At 37.8% G+C, this 17,666-nt stretch overlaps 2 protein-coding genes across 3 annotated transcripts; both read right to left on the reverse strand.

The window, feature by feature from the left end:
• Positions 1-347: 347 nt before the first annotated feature.
• Positions 348-6,781, reverse strand: gpr63 (G protein-coupled receptor 63). Its single transcript, XM_062437276.1, has 2 exons — positions 6,318-6,781; positions 348-1,730 (listed from the first exon to the last, which is right to left on the reverse strand). Exon 2 carries the CDS (start codon positions 1,613-1,615, stop codon positions 383-385), a length of 1,233 nt encoding a protein of 410 aa, XP_062293260.1. The 5' UTR covers positions 1,616-1,730; positions 6,318-6,781; the 3' UTR covers positions 348-382.
• A 3,284-nt stretch (positions 6,782-10,065) lies between these two features.
• On the reverse strand, positions 10,066-14,598 carry ndufaf4 (NADH:ubiquinone oxidoreductase complex assembly factor 4). Of its 2 annotated transcripts, none has more exons than XM_062437576.1 (3): positions 14,468-14,598; positions 13,988-14,088; positions 10,066-10,720 (listed from the first exon to the last, which is right to left on the reverse strand). In XM_062437576.1, exons 1-3 carry the CDS (start codon positions 14,583-14,585, stop codon positions 10,415-10,417), a joined length of 525 nt encoding a protein of 174 aa, XP_062293560.1. In that variant the 5' UTR covers positions 14,586-14,598; the 3' UTR covers positions 10,066-10,414. The 2 variants fall into 2 exon arrangements, with proteins under 2 accessions (XP_062293560.1, XP_062293561.1); XM_062437577.1 differs by having other exon boundaries at positions 10,066-10,711; positions 13,988-14,078; positions 14,446-14,585.
• Positions 14,599-17,666: the final 3,068 nt, after the last annotated feature.

The raw sequence follows: 17,666 nt of genomic DNA on the forward strand, positions 1-17,666 counted from the left end.
TAGGTTGGCAAAGTAAGGTATGGAAAAAAGTAGTGTTTGGGTATCGGTATCAAAGTTTAGGTTTTAGAGCTAATATTGTAAATGTAATAAACCACTGAACAGGTGTTTTATCATCTCATAAGCTGTAAAACTCAGGAATATGGCTCAAACTTCTTCTCCTTCATTTACATTAATTGTCTCACTGGTATCTCCAGCCACTCATCCACACCAATGCAACCCATAACCTTTATTGAATGCAGCGCTTTTTTTTTCTTTCTGTCTGAACACCTGCTATGAGAAATATACCACCAAACAATAAAAACAGTCCCAGAAATGAAGGTACATCATGTCAGTAGATGGTTTTTTTTAACAGTGTAAAAGTGTTTGAGGGTGGATAGGCCCTTTAAACCACAGAGCGATGCTCTCCGCACACATACACAGCGCTTGGCTGTATGCGCCTCTTAGTGTTGCCTGGCAGCTGAGGAAGAAACTTGAAGTACTTGGGCATCAGATCGAGGCAGGCGTCGCGGAACTTCTTGATCCGCCAGTAGTAAATGAGAGGGTTGAGGGCTGACTTGAGGTAGCACAACCACAGGACCCATGTACTCACTTGAAAAAAGCTGTCTTTGTGGTAGAAGCCGTCACTGAAGGTAGTTATCAGACTGTAGGCAGTGAAGGGTGCCCAGCACACTGTAAACACGGAGAAGAGGATGAGGATGGTGGTGAAGGCACGGGTCTTGAAGCTCATGTCTATGTTCATTTGGAAGGGTCTCTGGAGGCTCAGCAGACCCAGTTTGCTGGCCTGGCTCAGACAGATGCTGTCCGGGTGGCTGTGGATGCGGATGGCGTTGTGGCGGATGGTGTTCAGGATCCCCATGAATGTGTACAGCATGACCATGAAAGGTATGAAGAAGAAGACTAGCATTATTATCAATACATACGTGTGGTAACCAGGCTCAATGCTGTAGCCAAAAACACACTGAGGGGCCCTGGGAGGGATCTGTAGGGGAGGGGAACCAACAGCTAGAGGGAAAGAAAAAATAAAAGAGAGTCCCCATGTGACCACGATTAGCACTTTAGCTCTCTGTGGGCTCAGCTTATCTTGCTTCTGGACAATAATAAGAAAGCGATCTATGCTTATTATAAGCAGTATAGCCACGCCCTCCATTACAAAGAACCAAAAGAGCATGGCCGAAACTCGACAGAAAACGTCTCCAAAAATCCAGTTGGTTGTCACGACAGTAACCAGAGCGAATGGCATGTTCAGGATGGCCAGCATCATGTCTGCAAACGCCAGGCTCGCCAGGAGGATGTTGATGGCCGAGCGCATGGCAGATCTCTGGTAAACCATCAGGCACACCACCACGTTTCCCAACAGAGCCACCAGCAGTATGGCCACCATGACGAAGCAGAAGAAGACCTGCAGAGGTAGGCCGACGCCTTGCAGGCTCTCCGGGGGATCCGCCGTCGGTGTGACCGGCTCCGGGGGCGACCGGGAGCCCAGGGAAACGTTCGCCATGGAGATGTTCTCCATCAGCGGCCCCGCGGAAAGGTTCAGCAGCCCCGTAACGAGGCAGCAGAGACTGGCTTCAACGTCCCCTGCCTCTGGAAGGGGAACTGTAGCGGAGTGAACCATTCTTCCCCAGGGTGAGCAGGCATCATCGCTGGTGAGCTCATGCTGAACATGATGTTGTGGATACAGGTATTCCCAGCTCAACACAACATGGCGGCGTCTTCATGGCTGGCAGACCCTACGATGTACACAAAAATGTAGTGAATGCAGGCAAATAAAAAACATATCACACAATATACAACTGAAAGTTCCCTCTGATTCTGGAGTAAATATAAAGATTAAGAGTTGATATAAAAATGAAAACCATCTGTGTGAAAGGACCAGATTAAGCCGGCATCCTTCCTATCAAAATTCCCCTTGGAGTTGTAACATTAACTGTGAGGCTGTAACTCACGGTTATATAACTACATCTCCCTGGTTAACTCCACACTGCCATGATCTCTGCCAAACATACAGGCATACAGACTTATACTTGCTAAGGTTCAACCAGAATGAGTGACGAGTAATTCAAGTATGTTAATGGCTTAAGAATTTAAATTGTGGCCATTTCCAATTGAAAAACATGCAAACTCCTGCCCTTCTATCACAGGAGCTAATCACAGTTTGCTCGACTTGCTGTTTTAATTCTGTATGTATCAAAGCATGACAAATTCAATGAGTGCTATAAGTTAAGAAAACAAATGTAGCGTGGAACCTGCATACTAGAATCTTTCTGTTGTTTTTATAGACTTTTCTACAACCCAGCACCACAGGAACTCAGTGTGAAAGAGTTCGATGAACATTTAAAACCTAAAGCTAACTGGTTCAAAATGTTATAAGGATTTTAATGCTACAAATAATCAAAGTCAGTGTGGTTAAAAGAGTAGCTCGACGTTTAGCTACTTATTTGCTTTCTTCTTTGATAGGGAGAAGAGAAGATTGAGTTTAAGTGTAATGATGGAGTCATGAGGTGGTTAGTAGTAGCAGTAGTATAACCTTTATTTATAGCCTAGCTTAGCATAAAGACTAGAAACAAGGGGAAACAGCTAGCCTGACTCTATCCAAAATACACCTACAAACACCTCTAAAAATGGTTGCGTCTTGTTTGTTTAGTCAGTATAAACATAGAAGGCAACAACTTGTTGTTTTACGTGGTTACATTCCGGAACTTTCTTAGCTAACGGTCCGGTGTAATGACTAGCCAGCCTCATGAAGTCTGACTAACTAAACAATGTTATTTTTACATTTCTCTTGGTTAAATTTAAAACTCTCTTGGTGTACACTGTGTTAAAAAAGCAAGTATGAGGTGTTGGTAGGTTTCCCTTTGGACAGAGCCAAGCTAGCCGTTTCCCTCTGCTTCCACTTTTTTTTATGCTAAGCTAGGCTAACTACGTCTTGATATCATCTTCTCAGCTAACTGTGGGAAAGAAAGTCAACACGTGTATTTTCCTTAAAGAACCTAAATAAAAATGTGCCACTGTACTGTGTTTGTCTAACTAGCGGAAAAATAAAGAATCTCCTGGTGTTTGCCAGACGCTGTTAAAACAAAGTGCTTTTCTCAACCGCTGCCAGTAACCAGCAGCCAGTGTTCAACTGGGGACAAGTCAAATACTGCAATAAAAACCCTTATCACTTGTACACTTGTATAAACATTGGACGCTGTTATTTCAGACTGCCTGGTATCATTTACGGTTTGCTAAGCAGCAAATGCCAAATAAATGTGGCGTAGTGAAGGGCGGCTTTTAAAGTCCATTTGTAAGGTCTTAAAATGATTCATGTCCACACAAATGAAGCTTTTTTTTGTTTGTTTATTTCTAGCCCAGCGTGGGTGTGAAAATCAAGCAATTATGAGCAATTTTGTGCACAGTGGAGGCATTAAAAAAAGCATGTCAGCCTTTTTTTTTCTGCCATGGAGCTATGCTATTATAACACAGGATGGCTGTTGCTTTGATACTTAGATATATAGTCACTCCACAGATAGTTTTATCACATCTGTCACCAAGACAGCAAAGAGAGAAAAAAGGCTTAGCAGTAAGGAGATAAACAGGCTGGCTTTATTCATATGATGATGACGAGGGTATTGTACTGCCACGGTTACCCGCTGCTTCATCACAATGAAGACCTGCTGAATGAGAGCAAATAAGAAACTGGTCTAATCTCGGATCCATTTCCTGCTCCATTCATTTCACATGTGACATTTTTTTTTGAGAGGAGATGGGCCTTGTTGATGACCATACAGTGCAGCGTGGTATCTCTTAAAGAGAAAAGGTAATGTCACATCTGTTCTTTGTCCTTTCGGGGGCCAGACTGACCTACAATGTTAAAATAGCCACTTGAGCCTCCGAGCAATCAAGTAAAGCCGCAGTAAAAAAAAAAAAAAAGCGATGATCGAGCACTTAACATTCTGAAAGGCTGAGAACGGCTGAAATATGTGGCGACGCAATTATGCAACAGAGAATTGCAGGGAGAGAAAAAAATATGATGAGAGCTTCTCAGTCACATCTTGTAACCTTGAATCACTTGGGAGTACACGGAGGAGACTAAAAGATTCACTGGCAGCCTGCCTGGAGGGGGTCTTTGTTGATGCGAAAAGATTTACAAGTGAATGCAATAACAAGCTGTCAGAAAGCACCTGGTCTATTTCAGCTGGTTTTGTTTAATACTGATGATGGACTGATACGGAAGCAAAGAAAAGCCAAAATAATGTGATTTTTTTTTGTAAGTAAGTAACTGAATTCAACCACTGTGACAGTTGAGACTTTTTATTTCAGTCAGACAAATGTGGAAAAAATACTAGATGTGTAATAATCTGTTCTAAATTAGAATTCTTCACTGTATAAAAGCACAACAGGCCACTACTTTATCACTGAACTCGGCTAATGTTCGTTCTGCTAGCAGAATTTAGATAAATTAGCAAGCTGTAATGATGTAATGAGAGGAAGCATTTTGGATTAGACACCGTACACTTCAAATAAATTGTGAATAGGCGTCAAGTTGCTAGCTAACTTGCAGTAACGTTAGCTTAATACTCAAGCGATTCACTGCGAATGAACACATTAAGTTTACGGCCTTGTTTAAGACAGACGGTGGGTTGAGTCAAATTTAAAGAAATAAGGTGTTAAATCTTTTTTGTTTTAATTTAATTTGATTTTTTATTAGTTAGTGACACACCCAAACCACTAGTGAATATTTTATTTACATTTTCTCATGATTTAATATTCTGTCTGAACTTGAAAGAACATGTTACTGAATACATAAATTACTGTTTTTAATTCTTTGAAATCAATATTTTTTATATTTAGTAAATAAATCATGATGTGGGTTTATTTGGAACACACATGGGCTTAAATGGTGTCACAGTACTAATTAAGCTCATTACAGACTTTTGACATTTTTCATCAAATATCTTTATTTTATATTCCAAAATCTACATGAACTAATAAATACATTTTACAATGAGAGATAAATGTTCTTTATAAGAAATGATCTCTCTTATAAATCATGTCAGTATCCATGAAAAACAGCTGGACTTAGATTTTGGTGCTTAATGGGAACATTTACTCTAACAGCTGGAAACACTGGTTAGAAAAGTCATCAAAAAGTCATCAAATGTAATAAGTTACATTACTTTGATGAAGTCATTGAAATAGTTACATTACTTATTACATTTTAAATAGTGTAAGTAGTAATTTATAACATATTATATCTCCACGGTAACCTTCACAACCCTGGTTATTGTGCATATATGAAATATAAGTCCAAGTGGCCATATGTTGGACACATGATGTTGATGACCCTGCAGGAGAGATTCAAGTTAAAATCTTTACATATAGGGTGGATTAGGGTAATGTGGGACACTTTTTGCAATTCTGACTTGTTCACCATATTAACATATGAATCTAACACATAATATCATTATGAAATCCCTGAGATGTTTCCTTGTTAAATCAGAAGACAATTTTTAGATATTGTACTCAGAAGGAACATGGCACATATATTAATATTCCTCGTGTCAAATCATTTCAGAATGAGTAGATTTTATAATCTGGGACACTAGTTTTTAAGGTTTAGAAATACTTTCTGAAATGTGCACGACCATATTTGGTCATTTAATTTTGTCGGCCTACATGTTGTTTTGCTTTTTGCATCAGATTGTTAAAAAAAAAAACTAGTAGCCTGTATGTTCACATGTGTAATGTTAAACAATATAACTTACACACTTTGCATTATACTAGTTAGCTTTAGAATAACTGAATAGAAAAAGTTGTCCCACATTAGTCAATGTCCCACATTACCCTAATCCACCCAATGCTTTAAAAAATTCAAAAAAATGTGCACAACGGATGAATCAATTTGGGAAAGAGCTTTGAGGTGTCCTGAAAACTGACCTAAATGTTGGGGGGGGGGGGGGGGACCAAATGCCAAATATGATCCCACCTCTTTCTAAGCAGGCCTTCACTCCACACACAGACCTCCCACCGAGATCAACTGAAGCCAACAGCAGCTCCCCATGACAGTGTTACCTTCTTATCATTCAGTGTGTGTGTGTGTGTGTGCGTGTGACTCCAGCCTCTGTTCTGTTGTTATGGGAGCAAAATGGTTGAGACGACAAACACTGATTCATGTTAGAGTTTCCATCTCTGAGGACGAAGAGAGCGCAAAAAAACAAACAAACGTGTTTCACTTTCACTGTCTAGAAAACGTATCTAAGATTTAAATTCAAATGTTATTATTATAGTTATCGACCGCCTCTTGTTATCTTTAACGGCGTCTCTGTTGACATTACCTGCTTCAGTCTCCCATATTGAAGCCCCGGCAGCAGCAACAGCAGCAGCAACAGCAGCAGCAGCGGGCCAAGTGTCGAAGCTCACTCCTCCAAATGGTGCATCTCGCTTCAGAAACGATCTTCGTGTCGTCGCTGTGGTGAGGATAAAACACTTCTGATGCTGCTTCTCTATGTAATCCCTGTGAGCTTTACTCTGGCGGTTTTTATCAACAGTGCGACAGCAGATAATGCCTCCACCTACACAGCTGCAGCCGTAGATAAAGTGAGAGCCGCATCTGGTTGGTGTGGCTTTGTTTCCAGTGAGGAGCACAGATTATCCGCTGTTTACAGAGAAGGAGAGAACATGGAGTCGAGAGTTTCTTGCCTTCTCCTTAATCCTTTTTTTCCCTACAAACAGCTGTTAGGTGTGAGTGAGCCGTCCTCTTCTGTGAAATGTACCAGTCTGTCTACTGTATGTAGCCCTAATGACCACCACTGATACCAACTACACACTTGTGGGGAACTTCCGGCAAGGCAGCGACAACACACACATACTACTTCCTGTATGGACTTGCAAAATAAATGTTTCTAAATAGTTTTCACAGACAGACACTCCTACATACACTGCAGTGATAATGATGATACTACTACAACTACTACTACTAATAATAATAATAACAATAAAAGACCCGTAAGTGTAGAAAGAGTACATTAAGTTAAAGTAAACCTACTTGTGGAGTAAAGGATCAGTGAATGTAATGCATATATCAGTGTAATAACAATATGCAGTGCAATATATTTCAATCACTACTGTATATCCTTACAGGCTGTATATATTATATATAACCACTCACAATATCATCTCTGGTACATTACCACTCAATACCAATATCACTGTTGTGCTGCAAATAATGTAAATAATGTCACAATTGTTATAATTACTATTTTTATGATATACTCTACTGTTGCTGTTATTGTTTCTCATACTTATTTATTGTTCTTTATTCTTTCTTATTGATGCTCTACTATTTTTACTGTCCACACATTCCCATTGTGGGACTAATCAAGGAATATCTTGTCTTATTTTATCATTTAATATTTATCTCAGTAATTTTAACTTCTTTGCACTATTTGTATCCTGTTTACAGTTCACAGAAACGGTTTCACTTGCATATAGTCATTCCTTGTGTATATTTCTGAGGAAATGGAAGTATGAGTTTAGATATAGAGGATTTATATGGTCACCATGCAAAGTTAACCACTGCTGTGCAATAAAGATGTATTATAAATGATTTACCTGTTCAACAGAAGTTCCCCATACATATCAACAAACATATTTCTTAAAATATATTTCTATAGCATAACTTAACTTCATATTTCTGTCTACTATCCTAATGTCCCCAACGTTTGTAATTTTACATTTTTATCAAATATGTGCATTATTTTGAAGTCAGAACAGTACAGCTTCCGGCAGCATTCGCGCTTTCTCCCGCTACATTGACGCAGTTTTGTATTCAGTGATAACTGACACCCACACGAGCCACTTTCATGGGCAAGAGTGCACTTTCGTAGATAACGCCCCCCTTCCAGCTTCACCCAATAGGAACGACGAACCAGTGAAAGGGGTCGTGGCTCCATTGGAGGAAATGCCTTTTTGGGTACGTGGGTGTATGTGTTATTGTAAAAGTAATGTCAGTGTTATCAAAATTACTACTGTGATTTATGTTTGGTTAGGCTGAGATAATTGTTTGAATATGATGACATCATCACGTTGATCACAGTGGTTACTCATGCAACCACGTCTTTAAATTACAGAGGCAACAACTGAAATAACAATAAAGACAAAATCATCTATAATATAATTTATTTTGAAAAAGTGTGCGTATGTGCAGCAAATTCAAGTTTAAGTACTCACAAGTTCAGTCTTATCACCCACAAGAGCTCACGGTGAGCTTTGAACCTTCATTCTTGACCTTAGAAATGCTTGTTTGGCAAAATGGTAACCCTAGATTTGCAAAAAAAAAAACTCACAAGCAGCTTTAAAATGTTCTTGTGTCGCTGTTTTAAGGTGTGACAAAGCCTGTTAGCTTTAGGCACAGCAACCAATTGGTTAGAGTTAGACAAATATCATGGTTTGGATTAAAATGATCACTTGAAACATAGTGTGGGTTAAAGTTACTACTTCCTTACAAAGTTTTTGCAAACCTAGGGTTACCATAAGAACTTTAAAGCTCTGGACATTGATTCATTCTATCAAATCAAGTTTCCGTTGTATGCTCCTTTAAACACATTAATAATAAATGCATTTTCAAACACACTTTCAAATGAATGACATTTAAACAGCACAACTGTATTGCTCCCAGCTTTCATGACAAATATTAAATAACAGAGCTACACTGATGAGGGCTCATCCATATTTCTATATGAAACAAAGTGATCATTTCCTGCTGTATTTAGCTTGTAGTCCTTCATTTATAAGTATGAGCCATGGTCTTATTATACAGTCTGTTCACCTGTTTTTCCTATTTAAGCAGACAATAAAATCTGTAGTTCACATTTATTCAATGTTAATTACAACCCTCATCTCAACTGTGACTTTATAAAGCTGGACAATGGTAGCTTTCTATGTCAAATCTACACTGAGCTTTCATTTCATTTGTCACAGAAGCTTCACGGATTTGTAGAGATTAATTAAACGAAACAATGTCATCTGTTTTTAACTACCAGACCTTTTCTAACTTAATCAAAAAATCTCAATGTAATCTTGTACTGTACTGTAAGGGATGGATGGGATGGATGGATGTCTTTCTTCCTTTTACTAGATTCCATATTGACATTGTAAGATCCACACTCACAAAACATGGAACGCACCTGTAGCAGCTGATAACGTAATAATGACCGATAATGTAATAATGATGATAGCTTAATATTGGTGGATAACATAATAATGACCAATATCATAATCATTTGGCCCGTTTTTTAATGTAATAAACCGATAACGTAATATCTGCCTATAACGTAATACAATTCCAGACATAACATAACTTTTTGCCAGTTACATTATCAGTTATAATATTGGCAACTATCCGAAAGAGAATAGTAAGACTGAGTGGAAGTGTGAAACTTTATATCCAATAAATAAAACCTAAATAAAGTGATATTACCATATTATTACATTATCAGCTCCAGTTATTACATTTTTAAAGAATTTTTACCAAGTTATTACGTCACTTGCTTATTACATTAAAAAATTGGCAAAAATTATTACATTAGCGGCCGTTATTACGTTAGCGGGCGTTATTACGTTAGCGGGCGTTATTACGTAAGCAGCGTTATTACGTTAGTGGCCGTTATTACATTAGCGGTTGTTATTACGTTAGCGGCGTTATTACATTATCGTCGTATTTACGTTATCAGCTCCTACAACACCCAAATATTCTAATGGAGCACATCACAGATTTAGCTCACTGGTTTCACTTGGAGAAGCTGGCTGTATAGATATATACTTTTTATACCTTCATACCATAATCCAAAGTCTTCTACTCCTTAAAGGAACAGTTCAGAGCAATGTTAGCCTAGCTTAGCATAAAGACTGGAAGCAAAAACTCCTTGAAAACCTACTAATTAACATGATATATATGTGTACTCTGAGAGAAATGCATTTTATATGTACATACTGGAACTATTTCTTGACAAACCACAGTTTACCTATCCGCCCAGTGCCTCAGTGCACCACCACAGCTTCCTCTTAAAACTACATACATTTCTCTTTGTGTACACATTTTTAAAATGTTACATAGTGAGCTTTAGAGGTGTTGGTAGGTGTATTTTTTTTTTTTAAACTTTGGACAGAGCCATGCTAGCTGTTTCCACCCGCTTCCACTCTTTATGTTAAGCTAGGCTAATCACGTCACAAGAAAGAAAGCAAAATATTGAACTATTCCTTTAAACCAGTTTTGTTTTGGACCTGTGGCCTTCGTTTAACATCCAAAAAATAACGTTTTTTCATTATTTGTATGTATTCATCATTGTTAAACTCTGCTTATCAGTTTCTATCAGCTCACTCTTCCAATGCATTTTATTGTCATACATAAATAAAGCAGCGGCGTCTTCCAGTCCTAAGAAGCCTTTATCTGTTTGACGCCGTCAGTCTTGGGTGGAATGATGTGAACCTGGAAGGGCATGAAGAACTGTACGAGAGCCTGCGTCTCTTTCAGGTTCAGACAGTACTCCTCAGAGATCTTTTCCACCGTCCAGGTCTGAGGCTGTCGCTGGTGGCTGCTGAGGGCCTTCAGAGCCTCGGCGATGGTCAGTTTGCCTTTGGGAACGTCTGTGAGCTCGCTCAGGCCGTACAGGTCACCTGGCAGGCTGTACTTCAGCGGCCGTCGCAGTAGTTCCACCACCGCCGTCACTTCCTTCTGTCCCTGTGTGAAGGACAATGTTGAGTAAGAAAAGAAGCACATAATCATGAAGAAATACGTTAAAGAAATATATGGCCAACCAACACTTTGGTCCAGAGCATGATGTCTTATTATTAACTACTGGATGAGACTTTTTCATTGATTTTTCCTATTAAGTTTGGTACAGCAACATCAGACTGAATGCTATCACACACAGAACACAAACTCTAACATTAAAGGGCAGATTCACATTTTTTTCATAATGCACTTACAATGTGAGGTGTAAACATGTATTTAAACGTTGATGTGAAGCTAATATGAAGTTTCAGCGTCCAAATGACTCAAATCTTCATCTTCTATGTTTCAACGTTACAGTGTTTTTAGTGGCAAAGTTCCTCTTTTTGTTACTATACTTCCACCACAGCTCAACAGGGAAACACTAAGAGGGAATCTGATGCTAAAAAGACTGTAAATGTGTCAGATATCACTTGATATGACTAACTCACCTACCTGCTACACCCTATACCTCTGATAGAAAAAAAGAAAATGTAAATAAATAAAAACATAAGAAAAATGAAAGCATTAAGTTAACTATAAGCATAGCAGCTGTCTACTGTTGCTGTATATTGAAGATCTTGGAAGAACTTTGCAAAGATATTTATTTATATTCTATTTTTATCTCTGAAATGGAATAAAACTGATAGACTGGTAAAATACTGATATCAAATACATGAATGAATAAATGAATAATAAAGATATGGCTATGATGTCATCACTACAACTTCTCTCTTATGTTTCTAGTGAGACAAAAATACTGTAAATATGTAACAAATAAATAAAAAACTGACTAAGTCAATGCAGTAAATGAAGCAGAAGAGAATGAATCAGTCTAAAGCATATGAGGTTTTGTGAGGAGAGTTACACTGATGATCATTTTCAGAAAGTAGAGAATCAAGCTGACAAATCTATCAGAAACAGTGTTACTGAATATTGGACACACTCAAATTTGGACTTGATGCTACATGAAAATTCAGATGAGTTGTTAGGATTCATCATCCAGTCATTGTGAATGTCTGGGCCAACCTTTCTGTCAATCCTTTACATACTGTAGATGTAATACATGAATATGACACAGTAGTCTGGACTACAGCGGTAGAGCAGCGTACGCCTCAGAGCATCAGGGATCTTTGTCTAACACCAATATAAAGGAGCAGGAGTAGGAAAGTGTTACATGACTGTCCTCCAGTGTTTTAGGCTTCAGTGTGAACAAGAGGGAATTGCAATATATCCCCTGATAATAGCTTACTGTTCATCTCAAACACCTGACACATACAAATACATGCTGTTCTGCTCCTGTTGACTTCAAAGTGTTTGTAAGTTCTTAAACAACTGTACAGATAGATCACAAACTAAAGGAAACATTAGAATATGTGTAAAGACACACCTATTCATTCAATGCTTTCTTTTTATTTGTACTATTTAATACATTGTGGAAACATACTGAAGACATTAAAACTATATAATAACATACAGGGGGCGCGCAGGTGGTCGAGTGGTTAAGAGCGCATGCCATGTACGCAGCGGACCTCGGTTCGAGTCCCGGCCGGCGGACCTTTCTGCATGTCACAACCCCCCCTCTCTCTCCCATAATTTCCTGTCTCTCTACTTTCAAATAAAGGCGTCTATGCCAGAGAAAATCTTTAAAAAATAAATAAAAAACACACAGGGAACCATGTAGTAAACCAAAGAGTGTTAAATGAGCCCGTATTTTTTTATATTAAAGTAACCACTGTTTGCCTTGATGGATAGATGTGCACAGCTGTCATCAAGACAAACAGTATCTACTTTGAGGAGTGTAGAATAGAATATATTTTGGTTGGTTTAACACTGTTTATTTGCTACAAGATTCCTTATTTGTTGTTTAATAGTTTAGATGCTTTTAGTATTGTTGTATAATGTCAACAATAGTAAAAATACACTTGAATGAGAAGGTGTCCAAACTTTTGGCTGGTAGCTACTGTACACATCTAGGCTACCTGGTTGGAAAACATCAGGTCAGCTTTGCTTCATCACACTAACCCTAACCCTGTGTGTCTTCAGTCCCCATTATCTGTAAATAGCAGGAAAATCTGTCAAATTCAGCTAAAAATCTGAAATTCCACATCATCTTTTTCAGCTGACACACCCCAAAGTCATCATCACTTTGCTTATTTTCCAGATATACAGTACTGTGCAAAAGTCTTAAGCAATAGCAGTAACCTGGCTCTATTAAACCTAAATGGAATGGAACCTTAATTAATAATAATAATTAATAATTAATGTTAAATGTTGTGTACATATTTCCTGTATTTTCTGTTTGTATGATGACTTTTGCACATTACTGTATATATATTATATAATATAATGTTACTGTAATAAACCATCTATTTACTGTGAACAATGAGTGCAGTTTCACCAACGTTTGTCTCAGGTTTTTTCACAGAAGCTGCTGATTGACAAAATTTTGCACAATGTTGAATATATGAATAGTTTAAATATGAGCACAATATATGTATTGTATTCTTGTATTTCTTTGCAACATTATGTATTCTGGTCAGGGACGAAAACATTTTTGAAGCAGCAGAAAAATTGGAACTACTTTTCTGCTATTTTCCTTCTTTGCAAAGTTACCCAGTGGGAAAGATTGGACCCCATGTCTTGCCGGTGTTTCGGTTTAACTGGTGACCGTGTTAACTGGTGACTTTCTCCTCAAAGCCTTTTGATTGTAGTTTTATGCTTATCAAATACACATTCATATGTTTAATATCTAATCATTTATGTAAGTTAAATTGTGTTCACAGGACTCATTCACCTCCCTCAATCCCTCCGTGCTTGTCCTTCCTTTTCCATATTCAAGTCTCAGTTAAAAACGTTTCTTTTCAATGAACATTTCTCTTCATCCTCTTCTGCATAGTATTGTTTTGTTTGATTTATTTATTTATCTATTTTTTATTTAATTTAATTTCCCCTCTGTAAAGCGTCCTTGGGCTTGTGAAAGGCGCGATATAAATGAAACGTATTATTATTATTATTATTAATGTAATGTGAGAAAGTCACCGGTTAACACGGACACCAACTAAACCAAAACACCGGTCCCATATGTTTAACATCCCTGTTCTAAACATTTACAATGTAGGACTAAGAACTTCCTACTGTGTTTATTATCTGATGATGTTAAGATGAAGAGCTGTCCATCATCAGAGTCAATGGACTGTAATATGAACAGACAAGGTTCCAGTGTGTCAGCCTGACCTCTGCTTCTGCCACCGGGTCTTTAGACTCCACATACACGGACTTGAGGAGTGCGAGCAGCGGGTCGTTCTTCTGGTGGACTGACTCCGTCGTTACCTCCACTGAAACACAACAACACAGGCGGTATAACAGAGACATTGTTAGTTAAAGCTTCACTCGGCAGTATGAGTGTTAGACAGCAGCAGCCTCCGGTGTTATGGTTTAACTGGTGACCGTGTTAACTGGTGACTTTCGCCTCAAAACCTTTCATTGTAGTTTTAATAATTTTAAAATACACATTCATATGTTTAATATCTAATCATTTATGTAAGTTAAATTTTGTTCAGATGACTCATTCACCTCCCGCAACGTAATGTAATGTGAGAAAGTCACCAGGTAACACGGTCACCAGTTAAAGCGTAACACCGGTGGGCATGACCTCAGAGGAGACGGTTACACAAGTTACTGTAGTTCTTTATAGCGGAGCTGTGATGCGCTCACCTTCAGGGATGTCAGCCGTGTGTCGGGGCGCTGCTCGCGGCTTCTCTTTGGAGATCTCTCGGTGTACTCGGTTCTCTATGTTGACATTTCTGAACATACGAGCGACCCGAGCCCCCATGTTTCACTGCTACCTCCACACGCCGGTCTCAATAAAGGTTAGTCAAACTGTCCACGGCGAGCTAGAAGGTTCTTTTGAAACGCTAATAGGCGAACATAGAAATACACAGCGACCCCGTGTGGTAAAAGTACGTAGAGTGAGATAATGTTAGTCAAACTGCCAGCCAAAGCACAATACATTATAAAAGCGAAGTTAATATGTATGCCTGTAAATGAAAGAGCAACAACAAACAATAAAAAATAAAATGATTAATAAGTAGAGCAATAGTTAAGCTGACAACTGTATTTAAATAGCAAAATATATACAAAATGTAAAACTACTGGTAAGAACCCAGGGTTATTGTAGTGTTGAAATTGTTATTATTATTTATTTTTTATTTTTTAATTTTTAGTTTGTTTAACAAATGATTAAGTAGTTTTATTTTTAATTTTTTTTAAATTTGTGATGAAATGTACTAATTGTAGTTTAGTTTTTATTTACCTTTAGTTTTAGTTTTTCAGGTTTTAGGAGGAAAGCCTTGATTTGTAGAAGCTGAAAAGGATGAAAGAATGCATGACACCAAATATGGTTTACCAAGTCATTGTTTGTAGCATATTGTGCAAAGCCATTTTATTAGTTTATTCTTTAACCGTAACGATGCTCAACCCACAGCAGAGCTCAGTAATGATCAACTGGAGCTAAATGGTCTGCATTAATAGCCAACAGTTGTGAAGTTGTGGAAAAAACATATTCATTGTAGGTTTTATTTAGTTTTCTTACTAAAAAAAAATGAACAAAAAAACCCTATAATTTTTATTTTCGTTATATTAACGACATTATTTTTTTCGCTGCTGGTTTTAGTTTTAGTCTTAGTTTTCAGTAACTATAATAACCCTGCTCCAGACATATTTTAAGATGTAGATAAAATACTCTACTTTGAATCATAATGTGTCTGATATGATTTTATTCTTTTAAAACAAACAAACAAACCCAAAAACAACAAGAAGTGTAATTGCAATGATCTTGTTAAAAGGATGGCATCTCCTCCTTCTCCCTCATTAAAGCTTCCAGGATCAAGACATAGACACACACAGCATGTCTCCTTCTTCACTGTAGAGTTCATTCTCAGTGTTTGTGCCGTGGAGGCTTCAAGTTTCCACATCACACTTGTGTAAGTTGAATACTTACAGAGAAACGTTTCACCTTCAGAAGATGAACGTGAAAACAAACTCTGAAAGTAAATCACTCTGCACGGAGAAGAGAACAACATCCCACTGAAGGAAGAAGAAGAAAAACATATTTTTGAGTGGAGGGAGACTTTAAGAATAATAGGCAGTCGGTGCTGATAAATCAAAGTCAAAGTTCAGACATTTTCAGTCAAAAGTTGGCTACAAAGTCAAGTCAGAATGTGTTATAATTTTGATTTCCTTAACTTACTACTTCTCAATCCTTATTTAGTAAGTCTTCATTTTGATTGAGTGTTGTGAGTATGATTGGTCTGTGATGATCCTGAAGATGAAAGATGAGACGAAACAAGGAGTTCTCTTCAATGCACCTTTAATACAAGCTTGTGTCATCAGGCTACATGCATGAGTCAAATGACAGAGAACAAACCAAAAAGAGCAACTTATATAGTATTCCTGACATACCAGCTGTTCCTCATTACTTAAGGGGGTAACCTAAACAAAATATGATCTGGGGCCTGGCCAAGTATTTTTGTCTAAATCTGTTAGCGCCTTCCATTAAGCACAGAGACCCTTGACCTCAGGCCTTGCTCTCACTTGAGTGGTTTACCATATTGTATGCTATGTATGGAGGATAGTTTAAAAAAGCATACTAACAATTATCTCATAAATGGACATCATATTTTAAAAGTAACAAAATTATATCTTCAGTTTTTAGTATAAAAAGTAAAAAATAAATACATAAATAAAAGTTTGGAACTCAAGTAGACATGCAGCACAATGTGGATGGAAGTGAAATACTTTGCCAATGATCCAAAACCAGCAGTTCTATCTGCAGTTAAACCTGTTTTAAACATTTGGAATTTGACTTTACTGGGTAACTCTAAATGTCAACCTTTTTATTTTTTTAGTTGTTTAAATTAAACGTAACACAGTCACATACAGTAAGAAATGTTACTATGCCGTTTCAGTGTCTGAATAGCTTTAAATGAACTTGATTGTGTTAAACAGTGTTAATACATATTAATACAAGGATAGGATTTATTCTGGATTTTGAAATGTAATGTATTTGCTTCATAGAAGACATTTCTTTTATTGGAGCATGTACAGTTTCCTTCTAGAGTTTGAAACAACATGAGAAGATTTATGGCCAGCAGGTGGCAGCATCTCTTATCCTAAAACCACTGAAGAGGCCTCAAAATTTAAAAAAAAAAAAAAAAAAAAAAAAAAAAAAGTCTTTGGCCTTTCTTTCTGTGGTTCATGTTTTATCAGCGCTGGTTTCAAACACTAACAAAGCCTCTGCCTTTTTGTCATATGGAGGTTTCATTCGTTACAAAGACAAAGTAAATAAATCTGTAATCAAGTGTTTAGAGCTGGCCAGACATCAGAGGTCAGCTTTTATATAAGGGAGGCCATACGGAGCACATCTGGAAGTGATTATCTGCTCAATCATAACAAAACAACCCACAGCATTTTTGTGAGGAGAGGAATGGAGGAGGGATATTCGTTTTCATTTCATCCACTTACTAGCGTATGACTCCTGAGTTTTGGAGCTGATGAAAGTTGCAAAGTCAACAAAAGGACAGCCAATGATCCTTCTCAGTTACATCAGCAGGCTTTCCCCTCACAAGTCACAGAGTTCAGACAGAAGATGACTTTTGAAAAATGTACACCACACTGATGTGAAAATGATTTTATTCAGTAGATGATATGATACAGCACTGATCTCCAATAGGGTCTTTGCATTGGAGTGTTTTTGATCGCTGTTTAACGTTTGAATCCAATGTTATTTACTGTGTGGACTGGGGGGGGGTGTGGATTTAGCAGCTTTCATTTAGAAGTGGCTCCGAGGCACGTCGATGCATGCATTGCAGAGCAAGGTGGAGACTGTGTCGACTTGTAGAGCTGCAACAAGATG

The sequence above is a fragment of the Scomber scombrus genome, chromosome 17 (assembly GCF_963691925.1).
Source record: "Scomber scombrus chromosome 17, fScoSco1.1, whole genome shotgun sequence".
In the NCBI taxonomy this organism is placed as follows: Eukaryota; Metazoa; Chordata; class Actinopteri; order Scombriformes; family Scombridae; genus Scomber; species Scomber scombrus.